The sequence below is a fragment of the Hyperolius riggenbachi genome, chromosome 2 (assembly GCF_040937935.1).
Source record: "Hyperolius riggenbachi isolate aHypRig1 chromosome 2, aHypRig1.pri, whole genome shotgun sequence".
Classification (NCBI taxonomy): Eukaryota; Metazoa; Chordata; class Amphibia; order Anura; family Hyperoliidae; genus Hyperolius; species Hyperolius riggenbachi.
The window spans coordinates 207966070-207984633 of NC_090647.1; the positions used below are offsets into that span (position 1 = coordinate 207966070).

General features: G+C 40.6%; 1 protein-coding gene across 4 annotated transcripts in view; it reads left to right on the forward strand.

Annotated features, from left to right (window-relative positions):
• Positions 1–18564, forward strand: part of MYO16 (myosin XVI) — a 490337-nt gene that overhangs the window by 379121 nt on the left and 92652 nt on the right. For all 4 annotated transcript variants that reach the window (XM_068268029.1, XM_068268033.1, XM_068268031.1 and 1 more), the window contains exons 26-27: positions 14105–14185; positions 14355–14560. In XM_068268029.1, coding sequence (XP_068124130.1) covers positions 14105–14185; positions 14355–14560 — 287 coding nt within the window. The remainder of the gene's footprint in view (positions 1–14104; positions 14186–14354; positions 14561–18564) is intronic.

The window sequence follows — 18564 nt, forward strand, 5'->3', positions numbered from 1 at the left end:
CGGTTCCTCTTGCAATCAAAACACATACTGACCAAGAGTGTGCAGTCTGTCAGGTGCTCTGCGGCAAGGAATGTTGTGAAATGTTCATACTCTATGTAAAATCATGTGAAATAGGTCATCACATTTACATGGCAGAAAAATGAACCCGATATAATACCAGTAATTAGCTTTCTTTTAGGCTTAGTTAATGTTTAATGTTATGACTGACACCTTAATTAGTAGTGTTGTTGTTCAAATTCGGGACATCATGGTTTGGAACCCGACCACCTGCATTCAGCACCATTTCAGCATTAAACAGCAGGACGGGGTGCATTTCATTTAACCCCGATACTACCTCCTTCCTAGCTGGAAGAAGTAGCATCGGTGCTAAATGAAACACGCCCTGTCCAGCTTTTTGGAGCTGAAATGGTGTTGTATGTGGTTGTCCTGAATTCAAACAACACTGTTAATTAGCTAACATCCTCATTGGCAGGTCAGCTAATACTCAGGTCTTTAAAGGTCATTGTTGGAATCAGGAAGACAAGCACATTTTGAATAAGTTAGGAAGTCTTCCATCAATGGCAATGTCTAAAGCCTAGGAGAGAAAGCTTTCTACCATGCCAAAAGGGCTGTCAGCTTGGTTGTTTTGTGTTCATTAATATCTGAGTGGGTATCTTCTGTGTTTTGGTGACTCACAATTGAAACTTATACTTAGACATTAACCTTTCTACAACCGCATCACGCGATGGGCGTGATCACGGTGGCAGCCCCAGGACCGCCTAACGCCACATGGCATCAAGTCCTGGGGCGGAGTTTTGCAGGAGAGCACGTGTCGATGTGCACGTATCTACGCTTGGATGACGGAGCTCTGCGCCAATCACACTAGGAGACTGTTAGACGGGGAAACCGCCATCTATTTACTGTGTACAGCGCTGCAATCTACGGCAGTGCTGTACTGGGGACAGCCGCGTCACTCGGCTTCCCCTCGGGCGGCACAGGAGTGATCGGCTGTGATAGGCTGAAGCCTATGACAGCCGATTACGGTGATTGGCTGGCGGGGGGAGGGAGGGCTGGGGAGAGGAAAAAATAGCTATATTTATTAAAATAACAAAAACAATTAAATATTTATTTAAAAAAAAAAAAAAACATTCCAGGAGCATCAGAGCCAACAGCAAGGTTTGTTGGTGGGCAGAAAAGAGGGGGGGAGGAATCACTTGTATGCCGAGTTGTGTGGCATACAAGTGATTCCTCCCCCCCTCTTTTCTGCCCACCAACAAACCTTGCTGTTGGCTCTGATGCTCCTGGAATGTTTTTGTTTTTTTTAATAAATATTTAATTGTTTTTGTTATTTTAATAAATATAGCTATTTTTTTCTCTCCACAGCCCTCCCTCCCCCCGCCAGCCAATCACCGTTATATTAATTAGGCCTTAAAGCTGCAGTGGCCTAATTAATAAAATATGGCCTGGTCACTGGGGGTCCTTAAGTGGTTAAACTGACTGCAACCACACCAGCTGTAACATACGTAAAAGAAAAAAGGAGAGGAGCGCTCTCTGGTGCATTAACTTTTTAATAATACTTCCTGCACAAGGATGCAATATAAAACACGTACAATGTTCAGTTTGAATAAAAGCTCATCACAATTATGTTGTATCACCGTGTCCAAGTTGTTACATCACCGATCTGGTTGCCTCCACACTATGGCCAGTAGTTGTGGGTGATCTACGGAATCCGGACACGCCAGCGGGATTTGGAACACAGGATTCTGCGGTAGTTGCCCTGCGCCTAAGACGTCATGACGCGTTTTGGCGTTCCACGCCTTCGTCAGATGACGTCAAGGCGCAGGGGGATGGATTAAAAGGACTTATTGTTGCATGGCAACCAAAGGGGCGCGCGTATGGCGGCCGCGTCGGATCAAAATAGCTATATGTGTGTCAGGCATGTAATAGGACGCATGAGGCGCATGGAGTTGCCTAGCAACACCCGTGAGCAGGCTAAAGTGGTGCGCTCCTATGGTTTGACTTATTAGTTAAAAAAAACAACAAAGGATTTGTCAAAGATTAAAACTAAAGAGTAGTGGTAGAAATTTTTTGCCTTTTATTATTAAAAACAATAGACACTTACACTTTAGAAAAAAATAACATTAAGATTGGGCAAACGTGCATTGGACCTGTAATATGGCGATAAGGGAACTCATATAAATGATTTCGTTTACATATCACCATTAAAAGCTGAACGTTGGTCCGCAAAGATAGAGGGCTGTAGCCGTGCATCTGCATGCATATTATAGCACAAACCGTGGTAGCGCTATGTGCCAATACATGCATGCACATGAATGAATGAATGAATTGTAAAGGGATAAAATTCGTTTGGTACCAAAGAATAAGATTAAAATAAAAATAAAAAATGAAAATGAACGAATAATATATTCACAGAAGAAATGTAACCTAAACTAATTAGTCTTTAGTGGGCATGTGTCAAGTTTTGACGATAAAATGCCCTTAATGAAGAAAAGAAGATTTCATATCGATTATTAAATTTAGAATGCCCTATCGGGGAACCAGTTGGTAGTGGTGGAGGAACTCTCCATCGGCCACCAGTGGTGAATGTAACGAATTGGATACATTTGTGGTTCTATTACAACACGTTGGATGCTTCATGAAAGAGTTATATGTACATCAATAGAAATACAAATAAAAATAAAAATACAAATAAATAAAATGTTGTGGAACAAGATATAAATATAAAACTAAAACATGATCAGGATAAATTTTGTAATAATAGTATAGATCGTGATTATCTTCCTCTTGCGTGACAAATTCACACAAAGAGGAATGGGTAGTGAACCTGTGCAGAGGATTCTATAAATTAGGGATATGTACATATATACACAGGTGCCTGACTTGCTACATGAATTAGAGGGAGGAAGGGAGGGCCATGAATACCATTATAACGTACAGGATCGTGGCTGACTAAATCTGACTGTTTTTTACAGAATTTTAAACGTAAAGGATAGTTTGAAAAAGCCATGTATGTTATGGAGGCAAGTGTGCAAGATGCTGGGAGTACATATATATATTTTATCACACATATGCAGACTGAAATAAATACATGGGTGTATACCCATGTGATAAAAAGTTTTCCTAAGGACATCCACCGCTCATAGGGGGTCACAGATTCACTGTCTATGTTACTATACCTAATGGTCATAGATAGGTTAAATATAGGTTGCTACTTCTAGGCCCTCATTAAGTCCTGCAGGAGTCAATGAATTCAACCTGAAGATCCAGTATGACTCTCTTTCACATAATCTTCTGTAACGTAGACCTTTATTGGTGTCTTTTTTAATGATTTCAATTCCCATGATCTTCAGGCTGTCAGGCCGTCCTTCATGAGTTTCTGTAAAGTGCCTTGGGACAGAGTGTTTTGTACTCCCGCCTTGTATATTTCTTTTATGTTCCCCTAACCGTTGCCGTAGGGGTCTGGTTGTCCTTCCAACGTAATATTTGAAGGGGCACCCACACGTTAAAACGTACACTACAAAGGAAGACTCACAATTAATGAATTCCTTTACTTGGATGATTTTACCCTCGCTGTCTATAATCTGGGAGGTGCGGTGCTGCATATATAAACAGCATCCGCAACGCTTCTTGCTGCATTTAAAATTGCCTATAAGTTGTGGGAATAGGGTTAGTGATGCACAGTTGTTGACTTGGTTGCGATTCTTTATATTACTTGGAGCCAGTCTGTTTTTGATGGACCTTGCTTTTTTAAATATTACTTCTGGTTTTTCCGGTAATTCTTTCTTCAACCATGGATCTTGTAATATTATATGCCAGTTCTTTTTTACAATGTCCTTAATCGTTCTCGCACTTTTATTGTAATTGGTGACAAAAACAGGGCCTCTAAAACTGTTAGTTTGGGCCCAAGTCAACAACTGTGCATCACTAACCCTATTCCCACAACTTATAGGCAATTTTAAATGCAGCAAGAAGCGTTGCGGATGCTGTTTATATATGCAGCACCGCACCTCCCAGATTATAGACAGCGAGGGTAAAATCATCCAAGTAAAGGATTTCATTAATTGTGAGTCTTCCTTTGTAGTGTACGTTTTAACGTGTGGGTGCCCCTTCAAATATTACGTTGGAAGGACAACCAGACCCCTACGGCAACGGTTAGGGGAACATAAAAGAAATATACAAGGCGGGAGTACAAAACACTCTGTCCCAAGGCACTTTACAGAAACTCATGAAGGACGGCCTGACAGCCTGAAGATCATGGGAATTGAAATCATTAAAAAAGACACCAATAAAGGTCTACGTTACAGAAGATTATGTGAAAGAGAGTCATACTGGATCTTCAGGTTGAATTCATTGACTCCTGCAGGACTTAATGAGGGCCTAGAAGTAGCAACCTATATTTAACCTATCTATGACCATTAGGTATAGTAACATAGACAGTGAATCTGTGACCCCCTATGAGCGGTGGATGTCCTTAGGAAAACTTCTCATCACATGGGTATACACCCATGTATTTATTTCAGTCTGCATATGTGTGATAAAATATATATATGTACTCCCAGCATCTTGCACACTTGCCTCCATAACATACATGGCTTTTTCAAACTATCCTTTACGTTTAAAATTCTGTAAAAAACAGTCAGATTTAGTCAGCCACGATCCTGTACGTTATAATGGTATTCATGGCCCTCCCTTCCTCCCTCTAATTCATGTAGCAAGTCAGGCACCTGTGTATATATGTACATATCCCTAATTTATAGAATCCTCTGCACAGGTCCACTACCCATTCCTCTTTGTGTGAATTTGTCACGCAAGAGGAAGATAATCACGATCTATACTATTATTACAAAATTTATCCTGATCATGTTTTAGTTTTATATTTATATCTTGTTCCACAACATTTTATTTATTTGTATTTTTATTTTTATTTGTATTTCTATTGATGTACATATACAGTGGAGGAAATAATTATTTGACCCCTCACTGATTTTGTAAGTTTGTCCAATGACAAAGAAATGAAAAGTCTCAGAACAGTATCATTTCAATGGTAGGTTTATTTTAACAGTGGCAGATAGCACATCAAAAGGAAAATCGAAAAAATAACCTTAAATAAAAGATAGCAACTGATTTGCATTTCATTGAGTGAAATAAGTTTTTGAACCCCTACCAACCATTAAGAGTTCTGGCTCCCACAGAGTGGTTAGACACTTCTACTCAATTAGTCACCCTCATTAAGGACACCTGTCTTAACTAGTCACCTGTATAAAAGACACCTGTCCACAGAATCAATCAATCAAGCAGACTCCAAACTCTCCAACATGGGAAAGACCAAAGAGCTGTTCAAGGATGTCAGAGACAAAATTGTAGACCTGCACAAGGCTGGAATGGGCTACAAAACCATTAGCAAGAAGCTGGGAGAGAAGGTGACAACTGTTGGTGCGATTGTTCGAAAATGGAAGGAGCACAAAATGACCATCAATCGACCTCGCTCTGGGGCTCCACGCAAGATCTCACCTCGTGGGGTGTCAATGGTTCTGAGAAAGGTGAAAAAGCATCCTAGAACTACACCAGAGGAGTTAGTGAATGACCTCAAATTAGCAGGGACCACAGTCACCAAGAAAACCATTGGAAACACATTACACCGTAATGGATTAAAATCCTGCAGGGCTCGCAAGGTCCCCCTGCTCAAGAAGGCACATGTGCAGGCCCATCTGAAGTTTGCCAATGAACACCTGAATGATTCTGTGAGTGAGTGGGAGAAGGTGCTGTGGTCTGATGAGACCAAAATAGAGCTCTTTGGCATTAACTCAACTCGCTGTGTTTGGAGGAAGAAAAATGCTGCCTATGACCCCCAAAACACCGTCCCCACCGTCAAGCATGGGGGTGGAAACATTTTGCTTTGGGGGTGTTTTTCTGCTAAGGGCATAGGACAACTTAATCGCATTAACGGGAAAATGGACGGAGCCATGTATTGTGAAATCCTGAACGACAACCTCCTTCCCTCTGCCAGGAAACTGAAAATGGATCGTGGATGGGTGTTCTAGCACGACAATCACCCAAAACATACAGCAAAGGCAACAAAGGAGTGGCTCAAGAAGAAGCACATTAAGGTCATGGAGTGGCCTAGTCAGTCTCCGGACCTTAATCCAATAGAAAACCTATGGAGGGAGCTCAAGCTCAGAGGTGCACACAGACAGCCTCGAAACATTAGGGATTTAGAGATGATCTGCAAAGAGGAGTGGACCAACATTCCTCCTAAAATGTGTGCAAACTTGGTCATCAATTACAAGAAACGTTTGACCTCTGTGCTTGCAAACAAGGGTTTTTCCACTAAGTATTAAGTCTTTTATTGTTAGAGGGTTCAAAAACTTTTTTCACTCAATGAAATGCAAATCAGTTGCTATCTTTTATTTAAGGTTATTTTTTCGATTTTCCTTTTGATGTGCTATCTGCCACTGTTAAAATAAACCTACCATTGAAATGATACTGTTCTGAGACTTTTCATTTCTTTGTCATTGGACAAACTTACAAAATCAGTGAGGGGTCAAATAATTATTTCCTCCACTGTAACTCTTTCATGAAGCATCCAACGTGTTGTAATAGAACCACAAATGTATCCAATTCGTTACATTCACCACTGGTGGCCGATGGAGAGTTCCTCCACCACTACCAACTGGTTCCCCGATAGGGCATTCTAAATTTAATAATCGATATGAAATCTTCTTTTCTTCATTAAGGGCATTTTATCGTCAAAACTTGACACATGCCCACTAAAGACTAATTAGTTTAGGTTACATTTCTTCTGTGAATATATTATTCGTTCATTTTCATTTTTTATTTTTATTTTAATCTTATTCTTTGGTACCAAACGAATTTTATCCCTTTACAATTCATTCATTCATTCATGTGCATGCATGTATTGGCACATAGAGGGCTGTAGCCGTGCATCTGCATGCATATTATAGCACAAACCGTGGTAGCGCTATGTGCCAATACATGCATGCACATGAATGAATGAATGAATTGTAAAGGGATAAAATTCGTTTGGTACCAAAGAATAAGATTAAAATAAAAATAAAAAATGAAAATGAACGAATAATATATTCACAGAAGAAATGTAACCTAAACTAATTAGTCTTTAGTGGGCATGTGTCAAGTTTTGACGATAAAATGCCCTTAATGAAGAAAAGAAGATTTCATATCGATTATTAAATTTAGAATGCCCTATCGGGGAACCAGTTGGTAGTGGTGGAGGAACTCTCCATCGGCCACCAGTGGTGAATGTAACGAATTGGATACATTTGTGGTTCTATTACAACACGTTGGATGCTTCATGAAAGAGTTATATGTACATCAATAGAAATACAAATAAAAATAAAAATACAAATAAATAAAATGTTGTGGAACAAGATATAAATATAAAACTAAAACATGATCAGGATAAATTTTGTAATAATAGTATAGATCGTGATTATCTTCCTCTTGCGTGACAAATTCACACAAAGAGGAATGGGTAGTGAACCTGTGCAAAAGATTCTATAAATTAGGGATATGTACATATATACACAGGTGCCTGACTTGCTACATGAATTAGAGGGAGGAAGGGAGGGCCATGAATACCATTATAACGTACAGGATCGTGGCTGACTAAATCTGACTGTTTTTTACAGAATTTTAAACGTAAAGGATAGTTTGAAAAAGCCATGTATGTTATGGAGGCAAGTGTGCAAGATGCTGGGAGTACATATATATATTTTATCACACATATGCAGACTGAAATAAATACATGGGTGTATACCCATGTGATAAAAAGTTTTCCTAAGGACATCCACCGCTCATAGGGGGTCACAGATTCACTGTCTATGTTACTATACCTAATGGTCATAGATAGGTTAAATATAGGTTGCTACTTCTAGGCCCTCATTAAGTCCTGCAGGAGTCAATGAATTCAACCTGAAGATCCAGTATGACTCTCTTTCACATAATCTTCTGTAACGTAGACCTTTATTGGTGTCTTTTTTAATGATTTCAATTCCCATGATCTTCAGGCTGTCAGGCCGTCCTTCATGAGTTTCTGTAAAGTGCCTTGGGACAGAGTGTTTTGTACTCCCGCCTTGTATATTTCTTTTATGTTCCCCTAACCGTTGCCGTAGGGGTCTGGTTGTCCTTCCAACGTAATATTTGAAGGGGCACCCACACGTTAAAACGTACACTACAAAGGAAGACTCACAATTAATGAAATCCTTTACTTGGATGATTTTACCCTCGCTGTCTATAATCTGGGAGGTGCGGTGCTGCATATATAAACAGCATCCGCAACGCTTCTTGCTGCATTTAAAATTGCCTATAAGTTGTGGGAATAGGGTTAGTGATGCACAGTTGTTGACTTGGTTGCGATTCTTTATATTACTTGGAGCCAGTCTGTTTTTGATGGACCTTGCTTTTTTAAATATTACTTCTGGTTTTTCCGGTAATTCTTTCTTCAACCATGGATCTTGTAATATTATATGCCAGTTCTTTTTTACAATGTCCTTAATCGTTCTCGCACTTTTATTGTAATTGGTGACAAAAACAGGGCCTCTAAAACTGTTAGTTTGGGCCCAAGTCAACAACTGTGCATCACTAACCCTATTCCCACAACTTATAGGCAATTTTAAATGCAGCAAGAAGCGTTGCGGATGCTGTTTATATATGCAGCACCGCACCTCCCAGATTATAGACAGCGAGGGTAAAATCATCCAAGTAAAGGATTTCATTAATTGTGAGTCTTCCTTTGTAGTGTACGTTTTAACGTGTGGGTGCCCCTTCAAATATTACGTTGGAAGGACAACCAGACCCCTACGGCAACGGTTAGGGGAACATAAAAGAAATATACAAGGCGGGAGTACAAAACACTCTGTCCCAAGGCACTTTACAGAAACTCATGAAGGACGGCCTGACAGCCTGAAGATCATGGGAATTGAAATCATTAAAAAAGACACCAATAAAGGTCTACGTTACAGAAGATTATGTGAAAGAGAGTCATACTGGATCTTCAGGTTGAATTCATTGACTCCTGCAGGACTTAATGAGGGCCTAGAAGTAGCAACCTATATTTAACCTATCTATGACCATTAGGTATAGTAACATAGACAGTGAATCTGTGACCCCCTATGAGCGGTGGATGTCCTTAGGAAAACTTCTCATCACATGGGTATACACCCATGTATTTATTTCAGTCTGCATATGTGTGATAAAATATATATATGTACTCCCAGCATCTTGCACACTTGCCTCCATAACATACATGGCTTTTTCAAACTATCCTTTACGTTTAAAATTCTGTAAAAAACAGTCAGATTTAGTCAGCCACGATCCTGTACGTTATAATGGTATTCATCATGGCCCTCCCTTCCTCCCTCTAATTCATGTAGCAAGTCAGGCACCTGTGTATATATGTACATATCCCTAATTTATAGAATCCTCTGCACAGGTCCACTACCCATTCCTCTTTGTGTGAATTTGTCACGCAAGAGGAAGATAATCACGATCTATACTATTATTACAAAATTTATCCTGATCATGTTTTAGTTTTATATTTATATCTTGTTCCACAACATTTTATTTATTTGTATTTTTATTTTTATTTGTATTTCTATTGATGTACATATAACTCTTTCATGAAGCATCCAACGTGTTGTAATAGAACCACAAATGTATCCAATTCGTTACATTCACCACTGGTGGCCGATGGAGAGTTCCTCCACCACTACCAACTGGTTCCCCGATAGGGCATTCTAAATTTAATAATCGATATGAAATCTTCTTTTCTTCATTAAGGGCATTTTATCGTCAAAACTTGACACATGCCCACTAAAGACTAATTAGTTTAGGTTACATTTCTTCTGTGAATATATTATTCGTTCATTTTCATTTTTTATTTTTATTTTAATCTTATTCTTTGGTACTAAACGAATTTTATCCCTTTACAATTCATTCATTCATTCATGTGCATGCATGTATTGGCACATAGAGGGCTGTAGCCGTGCATCTGCATGCATATTATAGCACAAACCGTGGTAGCGCTATGTGCCAATACATGCATGCACATGAATGAATGAATGAATTGTAAAGGGATAAAATTTGTTTGGTACCAAAGAATAAGATTAAAATAAAAATAAAAAATGAAAATGAACGAATAATATATTCACAGAAGAAATGTAACCTAAACTAATTAGTCTTTAGTGGGCATGTGTCAAGTTTTGACGATAAAATGCCCTTAATGAAGAAAAGAAGATTTCATATCGATTATTAAATTTAGAATGCCCTATCGGGGAACCAGTTGGTAGTGGTGGAGGAACTCTCCATCGGCCACCAGTGGTGAATGTAACGAATTGGATACATTTGTGGTTCTATTACAACACGTTGGATGCTTCATGAAAGAGTTATATGTACATCAATAGAAATACAAATAAAAATAAAAATACAAATAAATAAAATGTTGTGGAACAAGATATAAATATAAAACTAAAACATGATCAGGATAAATTTTGTAATAATAGTATAGATCGTGATTATCTTCCTCTTGCGTGACAAATTCACACAAAGAGGAATGGGTAGTGAACCTGTGCAGAGGATTCTATAAATTAGGGATATGTACATATATACACAGGTGCCTGACTTGCTACATGAATTAGAGGGAGGAAGGGAGGGCCATGAATACCATTATAACGTACAGGATCGTGGCTGACTAAATCTGACTGTTTTTTACAGAATTTTAAACGTAAAGGATAGTTTGAAAAAGCCATGTATGTTATGGAGGCAAGTGTGCAAGATGCTGGGAGTACATATATATATTTTATCACACATATGCAGACTGAAATAAATACATGGGTGTATACCCATGTGATAAAAAGTTTTCCTAAGGACATCCACCGCTCATAGGGGGTCACAGATTCACTGTCTATGTTACTATACCTAATGGTCATAGATAGGTTAAATATAGGTTGCTACTTCTAGGCCCTCATTAAGTCCTGCAGGAGTCAATGAATTCAACCTGAAGATCCAGTATGACTCTCTTTCACATAATCTTCTGTAACGTAGACCTTTATTGGTGTCTTTTTTAATGATTTCAATTCCCATGATCTTCAGGCTGTCAGGCCGTCCTTCATGAGTTTCTGTAAAGTGCCTTGGGACAGAGTGTTTTGTACTCCCGCCTTGTATATTTCTTTTATGTTCCCCTAACCGTTGCCGTAGGGGTCTGGTTGTCCTTCCAACGTAATATTTGAAGGGGCACCCACACGTTAAAACGTACACTACAAAGGAAGACTCACAATTAATGAAATCCTTTACTTGGATGATTTTACCCTCGCTGTCTATAATCTGGGAGGTGCGGTGCTGCATATATAAACAGCATCCGCAACGCTTCTTGCTGCATTTAAAATTGCCTATAAGTTGTGGGAATAGGGTTAGTGATGCACAGTTGTTGACTTGGTTGCGATTCTTTATATTACTTGGAGCCAGTCTGTTTTTGATGGACCTTGCTTTTTTAAATATTACTTCTGGTTTTTCCGGTAATTCTTTCTTCAACCATGGATCTTGTAATATTATATGCCAGTTCTTTTTTACAATGTCCTTAATCGTTCTCGCACTTTTATTGTAATTGGTGACAAAAACAGGGCCTCTAAAACTGTTAGTTTGGGCCCAAGTCAACAACTGTGCATCACTAACCCTATTCCCACAACTTATAGGCAATTTTAAATGCAGCAAGAAGCGTTGCGGATGCTGTTTATATATGCAGCACCGCACCTCCCAGATTATAGACAGCGAGGGTAAAATCATCCAAGTAAAGGATTTCATTAATTGTGAGTCTTCCTTTGTAGTGTACGTTTTAACGTGTGGGTGCCCCTTCAAATATTACGTTGGAAGGACAACCAGACCCCTACGGCAACGGTTAGGGGAACATAAAAGAAATATACAAGGCGGGAGTACAAAACACTCTGTCCCAAGGCACTTTACAGAAACTCATGAAGGACGGCCTGACAGCCTGAAGATCATGGGAATTGAAATCATTAAAAAAGACACCAATAAAGGTCTACGTTACAGAAGATTATGTGAAAGAGAGTCATACTGGATCTTCAGGTTGAATTCATTGACTCCTGCAGGACTTAATGAGGGCCTAGAAGTAGCAACCTATATTTAACCTATCTATGACCATTAGGTATAGTAACATAGACAGTGAATCTGTGACCCCCTATGAGCGGTGGATGTCCTTAGGAAAACTTCTCATCACATGGGTATACACCCATGTATTTATTTCAGTCTGCATATGTGTGATAAAATATATATATGTACTCCCAGCATCTTGCACACTTGCCTCCATAACATACATGGCTTTTTCAAACTATCCTTTACGTTTAAAATTCTGTAAAAAACAGTCAGATTTAGTCAGCCACGATCCTGTACGTTATAATGGTATTCATGGCCCTCCCTTCCTCCCTCTAATTCATGTAGCAAGTCAGGCACCTGTGTATATATGTACATATCCCTAATTTATAGAATCCTCTGCACAGGTCCACCACCCATTCCTCTTTGTGTGAATTTGTCACGCAAGAGGAAGATAATCACGATCTATACTATTATTACAAAATTTATCCTGATCATGTTTTAGTTTTATATTTATATCTTGTTCCACAACATTTTATTTATTTGTATTTTTATTTTTATTTGTATTTCTATTGATGTACATATAACTCTTTCATGAAGCATCCAACGTGTTGTAATAGAACCACAAATGTATCCAATTCGTTACATTCACCACTGGTGGCCGATGGAGAGTTCCTCCACCACTACCAACTGGTTCCCCGATAGGGCATTCTAAATTTAATAATCGATATGAAATCTTCTTTTCTTCATTAAGGGCATTTTATCGTCAAAACTTGACACATGCCCACTAAAGACTAATTAGTTTAGGTTACATTTCTTCTGTGAATATATTATTCGTTCATTTTCATTTTTTATTTTTATTTTAATCTTATTCTTTGGTACCAAACGAATTTTATCCCTTTACAATTCATTCATTCATTCATGTGCATGCATGTATTGGCACATAGCGCTACCACGGTTTGTGCTATAATATGCATGCAGATGCACGGCTACAGCCCTCTATCTTTGCGGACCAACGTTCAGCTTTTAATGGTGATATGTAAACGAAATCATTTATATGAGTTCCCTTATCGCCATATTACAGGTCCAATGCACGTTTGCCCAATCTTAATGTTATTTTTTTCTAAAGTGTAAGTGTCTATTGTTTTTAATAATAAAAGGCAAAAAATTTCTACCACTACTCTTTAGTTTTAATCTTTGACAAATCCTTTGTTGGTTTTTTTAACTAATAAGTCAAACCATAGGAGCGCACCACTTTAGCCTGCTCACGGGTGTTGCTAGGCAACTCCATGCGCCTCATGCGTCCTATTACATGCCTGACACGCACATAGCTATTTTGATCCGACGCGGCCGCCATACGCGCGCCCCTTTGGTTGCCATGCAACAATAAGTCCTTTTAATCCATCCCCCTGCGCCTTGACGTCATCTGACGAAGGCGTGGAACGCCGAAACGCGTCATGACGTCTTAGGCGCAGGGCAACTACCGCAGAATCCTGTGTTCCAAATCCCGCTGGCGTGTCCGGATTCCGTAGATCACCCACAACTACTGGCCATAGTGTGGAGGCAACCAGATCGGTGATGTAACAACTTGGACACGGTGATACAACATAATTGTGATGAGCTTTTATTCAAACTGAACATTGTACGTGTTTTATATTGCATCCTTGTGCAGGAAGTATTATTAAAAAGTTAATGCACCAGAGAGCGCTCCTCTCCTTTTTTCTTTTTCTGTTTTCTCCAGCAACGTTTACACTGATCCCAAAAGTAAACAAGGAGCAGCACTCATTGGTGGCATAACGAGTTTTCCTTTTGGTGACACCACCTTGCTGAGCGCAGTGGATTAACTTGGAATTAGCTGTAACATACGTGTCTGACATTAGATTGCTGGTTTCTTCAGATAGGAACTAATGTTGGCCATTCATTATTGATACATTTTATTATTATTACTTTTTTTCCTTTTAAGTTATTGAAGAAAAAGGGATCCTATTCATTCCTTCAGAAGCTGGAACGTGGAGGTCCCAGTACTGTGACTATACAACTCAGGGTTAGTCTTCAAGTTATTATTATCTTTTTATTTGAAAATACAGAAAGTGCATTGCTGTGATCCCTCTACTAGTGGAGAAGGAAAAGAAAAATTGTATAAAAATATCTTATGTAAAAATATATATATTTAATAAGCAAGGTTTCATTCACTCTTTGTGTTTACAATGCAGAAATCTATCACAGAGCTGATTGGGAAACTACAAGGAAGCACCCCGCACCTTATGTATTGTATCAAACCCAATAGTTCTAAGCTGGCAGAAACCTTTGATAATTTCTATGTGTCAGCACAACTGCAATATATTGGAGTGCTGGAGATGGTCAAAATCATTCGTCATGGCTACCCTGTACGTCTGGCTTTCCCCGACTTCTTGTCACGGTGGGTTTTAAGGAGGACATTTAGTAATATAACATTTATTTTGCTTTGTTTTCACCCACACAAGTAATGCTGTTTATATTGGTGAAGAAAGGACTACAGATCAAATTTAAACTTTAACTTGCCAGCTCGCTGTTTAGCAATTGTGTCTATGTATGCACACTGTCAGTATGAATCATTCATTTTCTGGTATCACTGTTCAATGTCTGGTTTGTTTGTTTCCAATTCCTCCGCTACTGCTGCTTGTCCTCTAGTCTGGCTTCTAACCTTGCATTCTCCACATGATTTACCACCAGCGTGTTCCTGCACCATCTATAGGCTGAAGTGAAATATTTCCTGGGTGCTTCTGTCATCACCAATGGGGAACTAGCTTAAATATATGAACATCTGTGCTTTCCTTTGTTCTAATTATGGCGTCTAGTGAAAAATGGCGCCGGCAAAATAATGGCGCCCCTTCTGCCCGATATGTTTAAAACGATATTTATCGTTTTAAAGGTTAAAATAGTGCAGACCTTTTGAACGAAATTTATCGTTTTAAAACTTTTTTTTTGTCCTGCCTGAACGATATTTATCGTTTTAACCCCTGCTTTGCTGCCGTTTGGAAAATATCTGCCCGCCGGCTTTAATGTTTAATAGCAAAGCTCCCTTAAAAGTTAAAAAACACCAAATTTGCAGGGAATGTTAAGAAGAAAATTGTGAACAAGAGGAAACATTTTTTTTTCAAAAAGACCTTATAGTTTTTGAGAAAATCGATTTTGAATATTCTTCTTCTGACCGTGGGAAAATTAAACGCCCGCCGACTTTAGCGGTTAATAGCAAAGCCCCTTTAAATGCCAGAAACACCAAATGTGTAGGGAATGCTAAGAAGAAAATTGTGAACAAGAGGAAAACATTTTTTTTTCAAAAAGACCTTATAGTTTTTGAGAAAATCGATTTTAAATCTTCAAAGAGGAAAATGTATCTATTTAAATCGCGTACTGACATTTCCGCGGCGGAAACAATTCCCGCCGACTTTAGCAGTTAATAGCAAAGTCCCCTTAAATCCTAGCAACACCAAATTTGCAGGATATGTTAAAAAGATACTGGGAAACAATATTTAAAAAAAAATGAAAAATTTTTTTTTTTTATTTAAATTTTTGGGTTATGTTCAGAGTGTGGGAAATTTTTGGAAAAAAATGACGTGGGGTCCCCCCTCCCGAGCCTCTGTAACCCCTTGTCCCCCATGCAGGCTGGGATAGCCAGAATGCGGAGCCCCGGCCGACTGGGGCTTCGCACCCTGAGCTATACCAGCCCGCATGGTCCATGGTATGGGGGAGCGGCCAAACCTTCCCCTCCCCCCGGAGCCCTTGTCCAATCCATGGACAAGGGGCTCTTCCCCACCTCCGGTGCCCCAGGAGGAGGTGGGGCGACGACTCCCTGAGGGGGTTCATGGTGGCATCTGGGAGTCCCCTTTAAGAAGGGGAACCCAGATGCCTGCCCCCCTCCCAGGAGAAATGAGTATAGGGGTGCAAAGTACCCCTTACCCATTTCCATAAAGGGTTAAATGAAATAAAAACGCAACAACGAGAAAAGTCCTTTAATGTTCTAAATTAACCAGAAATACTTACCTGTACCTTTAAGAAAAAAATCCCAAGCCAATTAGGTCCCCCGACAGTATCCTCCATCTTGCGATCTTCAGAAATACTTACCTGTACCTTTAAGAAAAAATTCCCACGCCAATCAGGTCCCACGACAGTATCCTCTATCTTGCGACCTTCTGATACATGTTGATTGAAGATCTCCGCCGCCCCGACGCCACACACGCCGCCTCCGCCGAACTGCTCTCAGCTATACTTAGTATAGCTAAGAGCAAAAAGCATCTTTAAATTTTAGCTCCAATGGTCCACATTAGTTCCTTAACAGACCAATGGGGATCAGGAGGATCCCCATTGGTCGATAAGGAACCAATGGGGAGCCTTGGAGCCAAAATTTAAAGATGCTTTTTGTTCTCAGCTATACAAAGTATAGCTGAGAGTGCGTCTATACAGACGCATTACCGCTAGCTCCAGCTGCCCTCTCTGCCTCTCTCACACCTGTCACCCTCACCCATGCTGGCACCCATGGGTGCATTGGGTGCCAGCATGGGTGAGGGTGACAGGTGGGGGGAGGCAGGGAGGGCAGCGGCAGCTAGCGCTAATGCGTCTGTAATAGACGCACTCTCAGCTATACTTAGTATAGCTGAGAACAGTGCAGCGTGTGTGGCGTCGGAGATCTTCAATCAAGATGTATCAGAAGATCACCACACACGCCGCCTCCGCCGCACTGCTCTCAGCTATGCTAAGTATAGCTGAGAGTGCGTCTATTACAGACGCATTAGCGCTGAGCGGGACACTTCCTGATTAAGAACGCATCGGTAATACCGGGGACGTCACGGACTTGAATGTGCTTGGAGATAAAAGCGGGGACAGCGCGGAGGTATAACCGGGGACAGCCTGAGGCTAGCAGCATGTACGGTATGTTGTGCGGACTTCCAGTTGCTGTAGACGGTAGTACCTGGGGGCATTGCAGACAAAATGTATTTAAGACAGGACAGCCTGAGGACAGCTGCAGCTGCGTGAATATATTTAATACAGGGGGACACGCAGACCTTAGGATAGGCTGGAGACGGAGAACAACAGACACAGGGGGACATGCAGACACTGGAACACGGAGGACAGGGATAGCAGACACTGGGCTAACAGGTTTAGAAGACACTGGATATGGAGGAAACAGGACATTGGAGACAGAGGAAGGGGGACAGATGACATGGGGTCAGAGGAAGGGGGAAAGAGGACACAGGAAGATACCAGAGGGCACAGGGAGACACTGGACACAAGGGGGACACAAAGGCAGCAGAAGGACAGAGGAGAACACAGGGAAACAAGGAAGGCACAAGGGAGACATAATAATTGTGGGGGAAAAGTCTATAAGATGCCCCTGCACCATGGACGCACCAGGCTTAGTATATTCTTTTTTTCCTTGGTTTTTGTCCTCTAAACCTAGGTGCGTCTTATGGTCCGGAGCGTCTTATAGTCCGAAAAATACTTTTGTCAGCAACCTGAGGGCTGACAGCACGACCATGAGTCCCCCAGACAGTCCAACTGTTCTCAGACCTCGCACCCTCTACTCCCCAGAAGTGATCACCTTAACCCTCGTGTCTGAGAAGATCATGTATAGGTGGGTTTCCGTTGCCAGTTTACATTTCAGCTGGGAGCCCGATCGCCAACAATCCATACCATCGAAGAAGGTAAACACTAGCTTCAAGATGCTAACATCCTAATGGAGAGACTCCGCACCCCAGTGGCTCCCGCTCCTAAGGCCCAAAGACCAAGAGTGGGTTTGGAGATTGGGAACCCAAAGGTGACCAGGCCAAAGCCCCAACCTGAGTACCTTAGACAGATAAATACATTTAACTTTGGCTGCATTGCCACTTATGTCACAGAGCACTGAATCGGCGTTGAATTGCCTTGCTTAGGCAACTGTGCCCTTCCACAGAGGCTTGTTCCCCACCACTTATCAAATTGTCCTCAGGATCTTCAAGGAGGTCTCTCAGTGCTTTTATGTTGATTTCCTTACTCGTAAGAGAGGAGGGGTTATAGAACTGTCATTCCCTGCATGCCTACCTTTACCACCTTGGAGAGCTTCACATACAACCCTGGGTCCTAACCGCTGCAGCAACTCTTGCATCTCCTGAAGTATAGGAGAAGTGTACAATAACCAGTACACACTTTCTTACTGCCCCTCCCCCCTTTCTTCTTATACTCACTTGTAGCTAAAGTTGCCACGCTCATGGGAAGATGTGAGGGACATTGTTGCCCAAGAGACTGAACTGAGGCTATCCTTAAATCCTGTCCATGTGCACTTGTGTGGAAGGAAAACCGATGGTGGTTTACTTTGCGTTTTCTTTAGTACATTGTGCCTTATTTCAATTTAATGCTGCTCGATCTAATGTTCCAGTTTATGCTATATGACATTTAATCTTCTCCAAA